Here is an 8,785-nt window from a genome sequence, read left to right as displayed (position 1 = left end):
ATGTTGCGTGGTTTTCGATCAAATCGAGTGGCGAGTCAACTCAAGCAACTTCAGCAAGCCATCAATGGTTCTTCAAGGTCGCAGCTAATTCGCGATTCCAGCAACTCCGGTGTTTTTTCAACGGGACCCAGACTGGAGCCAGAGCTTTACGTTGCCGCTAACGCTTTACAAAGACGAGACAACATCCATGTACTTGATCTACTCAACACAGCCTTCAGAAGACCACCAGGCGAATACCAGCAGTTTCTGGACATCGGTTGCGCCATCGGTGACTTCACGCGCGAAGTCTTGATGCCTCGATGCTTCCCCTGTCGAAGACTGGTTGGCACGGATGCTTCAGCAACCATGATCGACTACGCCAGACGCCATTTCGACCATTCACACATCACTTACGAGACACTGAACATAGCGCACGATGTGTCGCGGTTCTTGCAGACTCACGGAACGTTCGACCGTGTTTACTCGTTCTACTGTCTTCATTGGATCAAGGACCAACGAACGGCGTTCGCGAATATTGCCCGCCTGCTGGCTCCAGATGGCGAATGTCTGCTGCAGTTCTGTGCCCGGACCCCGGTTTACGCACTGTGGCGTGAGTTCGCACGCATGGATCGCTGGCGGTCGCATATCACGGTAAGCAAGATTTCTGCAATATCTGCACGATGTCGTCACGATGCCTTGGACAGATTACAGTTTGCAGGGAGGCCTGCCACGCAACCAACGAGTTTAATAAATTGCAGAAATGTATTGATAATTCTTATCAATAAGGGGAGCACGAAATTTGTCGTGCCTCTTATCAATAAAGGGAGCACGTAGCCAGGATTTTTATTGGGGAAGGGGGGGGGGGCGCCCATGACAAAATTTTGTATGAGAGTTGGGGGGAGAGGAGGCCCCAGTAAAATGGAGAATTTCGGGGGGGGGGGGGGAGGGGGGGGGAGGCAAGTGCCAGGCGTGCGTTATGATTGCATTATGGTTTGTTATGCCTGCTTGCTTATGGGGAGCTGTGTGCACAGTTTCTAATGTGTTGCGTAAGTGACAAATATATACTCATGTGCTCCGCGAGTTTATCGAATGGTCAAGACAAGTCTAAATTTATAAAGGATTGTGTGAGGAGTATGCCTTAATTAGGCGTTTGCATGAGTTTTCCTTCTTCCGACGATACCTTTAGCTCCTTGAGTCATTCATGCTCGTGAAATGCGAACAGCCCCCTGCGGTAAGTGATGCAATCGCGAGAAGGGAGGCTGCTACGCTATTTATTGGCTGCTGTGCGAAGTCGTTACTTACGCTTGGTCATTCGGGAGCCTGCTGCGCTTGCTCCTACTAGCGCCCAGGTCTCCTGCTACCACAGGCTTCCATGAGTAATCGGTAGCTGCTTGCGCTTACCTTCACCTCCTACTCGTGCCGAGCAAAGGCGTCGGGCTGCGGATCGCACGGTCCGGGCTTAAATTTCCGCTTGAAAAGTCTCGCTTATTGTGATTAATTGCGCCTGATCGCATTGCACATGATAAATTAAGACTAAGTATGCCTTCTATATACTTTAGATGCTAAAGTATTGCCTGCTATGGGTTGTGCATGGTTTAAGTTTTCTTGGCCCAGCTGTGTGTAACGTTTTCTCGTCACATTTCCGCATAACGCTTTTTTTTTGCATGAAATTTATACCATAAACACTCTTTGTTACTATGAAATGATATCGTGTTATCGCCTGTATATCATTTTACAGAATATAGAAGACTACATCCCTCCAAGTCAGGACGAGGAAGATCTGCGCTTTTACTTAGAGAAACTAATTTACGACGCGAATTTGAAACAGCACACTTGTGAGGTGCGTCGCAACGTGTGGACCTTTCCATCAGAAGAGCATCTGACAAGTAAGCATATACCCTTTTTACCATAACCACACTTCACACAGTAATCAATTCCTGGCTTCCCTGCAGAGCCGCCCGTAGGACGGCTCTGCGGAGATCCTGCAAAAACCGTAATCATAAAAAGCTTTTTTTATTTATTTTTTTTTTTTTTTTTGCGAATAACGAGTTTGTTTATGTGCTAACGCGATATGTGAAAAGACGCAGGTAATTCCGCTGAGCTAACATGATCGAACCATATCATATGAAGGACGGTTTTCATTCGAGCCTGTTCTTGTCTCGACCTTCTCGTTTGAACTCTTTGAATCATCTCAAAACGTGCTTTTCGATTGAGGTCGGCGCATTTTGTCCGTTCTCGTTACATCTTTCGTGTTTCTTCCTCCGAGAAAAAAAAAAAAATTCAAATGGAGACACTTTGAGGTGTCGATGGCTTGGACACCGCATATCCCTGAAAAAGCTTCTTCGAATGGGATGTTTCGAAATGCACCCCAATTGAAATATGTGGACAAGTAGCAGGATAGCTCTTGTGTCCTATAATAATTTACACCAACGTAAAGTTATTGCACGTTTTCAGTAACGGGTTCCGTATCGCTAAGGATGTCTAACATGGGTGTTGAATGGGAAGTTTCGTCGGTAAGGTTCGGATTCGGATTCATGGACTTTCAGATCGGGCTCAGCCTCCGCGTAGTCAAAATAACGGTTAATCAAGTTTGCATCTTTTTGGGGCAAGACGTATGCACTACGGCCATAATCAAATTAGCAGTTTTTTTTTATTTTTTTTATCGTTGCATGAATTTATTTTTACTTAGGAAAACACAAACACAATAGGTTGTTTTACTGTGTAAGCAACGCAAAATAATTAAAAAAAAAATGTTTTTGTTTTGTTGTTATTTTGTTTACCTTTTTACAGATTAATCAATCAATATATTTTTATTAATTGGCGATTTATTGTGTTTGCTATTTTTGATATTTGCTCCCCACGGCACAATAAAACCAGTCTACGTGCCTGTTTCACCTAAACAACGCGTCGAGCTTATTTCAGTAATCCGGAAAATAAAATAAAAAAGGAGAACCTTTAAAACAAATATTTGCCCAAATTAAAAAAAAAAAAAGTCACGCAATGAGTACGATTTTTTTCGTGCTTGGTACCTAGACGTAAGTTTCGTTTTAGATTTCTTTCAATTATCTTTGCTTTTCGCATGTTGTGTGTTTTGCCATCGTGTGCAATGTGTGCAAGACGTGTGAGGACATCGTTAATAGACAGCAGTGGCGCAGCCATCTGTGAAGGATGGAAAAGGGGGGGGGGGGGTCCTGATATGGTAAACTAGCCGCCCGCCCCCCTTCCCGAAAACAATTTACATTGCTGATATACAGTGTGCTTTGGGCGATTCCCCCCCCCCCCTCCCTCCCCCCCCCCCCCCCCCAAAAAAAAAAAAAAAAGACGTGTTGTCTAATAATGTTCACTGAACAAGACATTCGAAAAACGTGAAAACATCCTGTTTATGCACGTGGCAACATGTGTGCTGGGTTGGGTGCAAAAAGGACACTGGCCTTCGGAGGTTCGGCCACACGTTGGATAATTTACCTGAGCGCTTTATTGGTGCTCTGCGTGAGCTTCCCAGCGCGTAGCGGCACAGTATGAGGCACGCTGGGCCCAATGCGGAGATGCAGTCCGGCGGCATTAAGATTTTTTAGAGACCCAAACTTACTACACTTTCTGCATACCCGGGTTGTACTCTTTCCGTCATGTTATTTAGCGTTCCTAAATTCTAAGTGGCTATTGAAAAAAAAAAGTATGTATGTGATGTAAAAGCCAGTATTCAAATTTCTTCACGCTTTCCAGTAGGGTGACGTCACAAACTGGATGACTTGCAGTTTGAGCAGACAGCCTAAAAAGCAGAGTATAGGGTGCCTCCCTAGGAGAGTACAGTCTCCGGCGACATGAAAGACCCACTGGGAGCGCGTGGCCGAGGCGGTGGCTGCGGGGGCGCTCCGGGCAATTCCATTCTGCTTCGAGGAGAGGACGCTCACTCGGGGCTCAGCACAAACTGATAAGCGCGCGCTTTAGCTGAGCCCCGAGTGAGCGTCCTCCCATCGAAGCAGAACGGAACTGCTCGGAGCGCTCGCAGCGCCCCCGCCAGCCACCGCCTCGGCCACGCGCTCCCAGTGGGTCTTTCATATCGCCGGAGACTGTACGTCGCTACTTTGCACCTTGCTGCTGGGCAAGTGCTCGAAAGAACATTCGGAGCGTCCATTCGATGTCACTTTTGCAGGACCAGATTTAAAAACGCAATGTGTTTGCGAGAAAAAAATGGTTTAGCGTATTATTTAGGTAACTAGCCGTGTCTGTCGATGTCTTGAATAAATTTTGAAGAGCCCATAAGAATAATTATTTTTTAAAGTTTGGTTTACGTGAAAAAAACTTTTTTTTAGGGCAATATTGTCGGCGCGAGACGAGATTTAGTCGGCAGTCACACCATTTCCACTTGTTTTCTCTCAGGGAATTGCGGGCGCGTGGAGGAGTGGTGGATCGGCTTCACTTTCACGTTGAGGTCGAAAGAACGAATGCCCAAGGATTGTCAATCCGGAATGACCCGTGACGTCATGGACTTTGCGCGCAGAATTTCGAATAAATCCCTCATCGTCATGCTCTCATTTTTTTTTTTTTTTTGAAACGCGTGTCCCAATTAGATTGACTAAAAAACTGTTTTTTTTTCTTAGGAGCCCTTTAAAGGGATACTACAACGAGATTTCGGCGCTTATTCTTTGGTCTAGATGTGTTCAAATGAGCAGCATCACATCGAACCCCCCCCATACCGATATCTTGTTAAAAAAGTCACGAAAAGGAATTCTAAACCAAATTAAACGATTAGCAAAAAGCACCTGGTGGATGTCGCTAACGCCTCGCTTGTAATGCCCGTCTAGGAACCTTGACAGCTAGTGACGGAGGTTGTCTCGCCTCCAGCCACGACGAGAGAAGAGGGGCAGGAAGAACTCCCCTCTTCCCGAGAATGCCTTTCGTGTGTCGCAGAAGTCGCTATTGTCCCCCTACAAGATTACAGAAGATTAACCCGTCATTCAAAATTCGTGCAAAAGCATTAGCTTCGGTAGCTGGAACGACTGGGCCATCCTCTCGACGTCAGCCTCGCCGTAGCTTTGCTCGTCCTTGAACGACCTACGTCACGATTGCGTTGGATGTCACGCGGTCTCCGCTGGGCCTTCTCCGAGCGCTTGCCAGAGTGGGCCGTTTATAACGAAAAATCCAGCCACCAGGCTCAAGACACAAACGTGCGATTGTCATTTACGAATATTGTGGATCATATTCAACCTATTTTTGAACACGACGGGAATATTTTAAATTTCGTTGAAGTATCCATTTAAGACAAATCGGTGACCAATAAAATTCCCCCGGAGCTCCCTCTCCCTTCCTCCTTTTTTTGAAGAGTCTGGGTAAAACACACATTTCACAATTAATGCGAAAGCATTAACTGTTCCATGGGGCGAACCGACGTCATTGGCTTTTGAAGCCGCGCCAAACGATACCTAAACTCCCCTGCCCCAATGGAGCGCTGCAGACGAAGCCTGTCGTCTGCAGCAGCGATTTGATGGATGGGGTCCCATTGGTTGGCGCGCGGTGTAATTCCAGGAACAGCATCAGAAAAGTACTCTCTATAGCGGCGCAGCACAGGCAGCTGTCCAGCCGTCGGTAATAGGGAGCGGCTGACCGCAGAGCCCGCACGGGCAAACTCCGGGGTGGCTGCACGGCCGAGCTCAGCGCGGCGCGGCCACTTTACGAGAGCTCGTGCTCGGCCGTCGGCTGCTACCTCGGCAGTAGCGAAACGTGGCCGTCCACGCCAGTAGGCCGCATACGAACTAAGGGAGCGGAAGAACGACAGTCATGCTTTCGCATTCACAACTGTTAAAGGGGCCCGGCAATCACACTTAAGCGTCTACCTTCTTTGCGGTTTCCACGTCTCCTGGGGTTCGGGCAAGCCAGCGGGAGCGGAAGGAGTAACTAAAAATCAGTGAGTCATATTTTAACCGGACTACGCGGAAACCTTTTCCACCTGCGGGGGCGACCCGCGGTGCCGAAAGCGCGCAATATGTGACGACATCGTGACGTTTTTGGTCCTGGCCTTGCTTTTGGTCAGAGCCGCTAAAAGCTTTTTTTAGTCGCGATATACAAAATGTAAGTGGCGCGAACCGTTTCAATTATTTATGAAAGTAGCTTTTCTTTTTCTTCAATATTTTAGATTAGAGAGGAAACAAATGCAGTTTATAAAGTACGGAAAGAAGAAATGACCCGTCGACATACCCGCCACCAAGCGGTGGAAAAGGCGGCGCATACTAGGAAAAAGTAGTGGGATCAGGCGCCGACGAGCGGCGAGCGTAGAAATGTCTCGCATGTACGCGGGGGCGCTGCGGTGGTAATACGGGCACCGGTTCCGAGCGTTCCGAAGGCCTTCGGCGAGGAGGTTTGGCTTGCGGTTTGGCCGTTTGGCGGTATGGCAGCGCGAAGTGGCTCCCGTTTTCAACTGATCTTTACCTCGTGCTTGCTGTCGTTAATGGCCAAGGAAGTGTCATGCCGAATTAGTGTTTAAGGGCGCAGCAAATGCAATGGGAGCCGCCCTGGCCGCCCGCTTCATCCAGCCTATCCATCACATGCCTTAGTGGCGCCTTCTCGAGTCGTCGAAACGGAGTGCGGCAGCCGTGAGCGCTCGCTGTGCTCACTACCCCTCCTCTAGGTCACGGCCGCTCAAGCCAGGGCCAAGGACGTCTTGAAGGAGGTTATTTTTTTGCTTGTTTCTGTAATTTTAATTTACCTGTAACTTTTAAAGTAAAGCGAAATTCGAGAAAATAAAAGTTTAATTAAGTTAGCACGTTCAGTGCGCTCACGTTCGGTGCAAATTAAAAAACAGTCAAAAAGTCGTTGCAGGGCCCCTTTAAAAAATGCTTGTGTGTCCTCGGAATTTTTTTTTTTTAATCCACTTTGTTTTTGTTTAGGTTCCCTGTCGTCTGTGTTACCCGTCGCGGGCGACGCTGCCGCCGAGGAGAAGCAGGAGCTGTACAGCGCCATGTCTGCCGAGATGCTCAGGCGCTGCGAGAGAGGGCCGGAAGGATTCAGCGCGGAGTTCGACGTCTACGTCGTGCACGCTTCCAAACCCTCTTCCACGCCGTAGTTCCGGCAACATTACCCATGAAAATGATTCAATATGGCTAAAATTAATAAACTGGGCGGCGGTGCTGTTAACTTTTTTTGGGCGAAGTCGCCAGGACGCGGCCTAAAAGTCGCCAGTTTTAGCGAAAAGTCGATTAATAGTGATGATGATGATGACCTTCTTTCTTTTTTGTAAAAGACAAAGTTTTCTCTTTTTTTACATTATTTTTAATTATTTTTTGTGGTGACGAGAGAAGTGAATAGTCGGAGTCGACCGTCCCATTCTCAAGGGGCTCACCAACACCTTGAGTGACTCAAAGCGTTGGTGAGAAGATCCTGGTCCATGAACAAAACTGCGGAAGACTCTTCTGCTTCATCCTTATCAAACAAAACTCGCTTACACGCGTTTTTTTTTTTTTTTTTTTTGCGAAGGTTACAAAGGATGATTTTAAACACCTGATAATCTCTGAAAAATGGAGTAGTTCTAAAGTGGTTCGGGATCAAAGAATACATTCGTTTTTCGCGTTAACCGGCGTCAACCAACAACACCTCACACAACAGGATGAATAAAAATGAGTGACATCCAAAGCTATCCGACTGACACATCCTCCCCCCCCCCCCCCCTTCCCCCGGTCCACGTAGCTTAACAATTTACACAACTGAAAAAAAAAAAGTTACCCCAAAAGTCGCTAAGACTCCAAAACCACAACACTGTTGTTAGGGGTTCCCGGACATTTCATCGAACACCGTTTCGTCGAACGCCGTTTCATCGAAAAAATGGACGTTTCATCGAACGCCGTTTCATCGAACGCCGTTTCATTGAATCGCTGACGGCCGTTTCATCGAATGTCTTTTAAATAAAAAGTGTGAAAGATGTTCTTTTATGCACGGATCGAGTGCATTTCCGTGTCATTCACCCATTTCATCGTCAGGTTTTTTAATGTCCAAACTTGTAGCTGTTACAATTATTTTGATGCAAGTAACCCTTGAGGATATTGGTACCGATCTTTATGTTTGTTTCGCGCATTGTGCTTATCTGTTCACCCCCTCTGTATTACCCGAGGGGCCTTGAGGGTATTGTAACAAATAAACAAAAAGTCGCACTCCCGGTAAGACTCATGGAGGCCAGAAGGCGACTCAGGTTTTGCGCAGGCGCAACAACTTTAGCCATGTGAGCCTCCTAGCCTCTCATGTCTTTCTATTGATACTTTTTTACTGCCCGAAGCTTGCAGTAGCTAAAGCTGAGGTGCTATTTATAAAACTACAACGAAACATTTTTTTTTTTTTATTTTGTTCTAAGACTCAATGAAGTCAAAAGTAAGTACGTCACTTTAAATTTTATTTGAAAACTTTAGGGGGTTCCATGTGTTCGTGCGACAGCCATTCACCGTTTCAAACGATGAGCTCTCAAAGAGTCCCCCACAGCCATGGTCGGTGGGTTCTCATAAAAAATGCAGATCTTCTCATTCCTTGCCGCTATGGCCATCTTCTGGCGAGGAGGCTCTTGTGAACTCAGCATCGCCTCCAGCTTGTCTTCCGTCAGCTGATGTTCTGTGGCGACGCAAGTCAAAAACTTCCAGAATCTGGGATTGGCACCTCCGACCAGCTTCAGGAAGCGGGAATGCCACCCTGGCGTTTGATAAGACGGCGTTCGATAAAACGGTGTTCGATGAAACGGCTTCGATGAAACGGCGTTAGATGAAACGCCGTTCGATGAAACGGCATTCGATGAAACGGCTTCGATGAAACGTCGTTCGACGAAACGGCG

General features: G+C 47.1%; 1 protein-coding gene across 1 annotated transcript; it reads left to right on the top strand.

The window, feature by feature from the left end:
* LOC121047564 (juvenile hormone acid O-methyltransferase-like) lies at window positions 1-7,166 on the top strand. Its single transcript, XM_040502900.1, has 3 exons — window positions 1-630; window positions 1,718-1,865; window positions 6,864-7,166. Exons 1-3 carry the CDS (start codon window positions 1-3, stop codon window positions 7,037-7,039), a joined length of 954 nt encoding a protein of 317 aa, XP_040358834.1. The 3' UTR covers window positions 7,040-7,166.
* The last annotated feature ends 1,619 nt before the right edge of the window (window positions 7,167-8,785 follow it).

Source organism: Ixodes scapularis, unplaced genomic scaffold (genome assembly GCF_016920785.2).
Source record: "Ixodes scapularis isolate PalLabHiFi unplaced genomic scaffold, ASM1692078v2 PGA_scaffold5__190_contigs__length_132052651, whole genome shotgun sequence".
NCBI classification, from domain to species: domain Eukaryota; kingdom Metazoa; phylum Arthropoda; class Arachnida; order Ixodida; family Ixodidae; genus Ixodes; species Ixodes scapularis.
The sequence above is the reverse complement of the archived record's forward strand: the minus strand, read 5'-3'. Positions and strand labels throughout refer to the sequence as shown.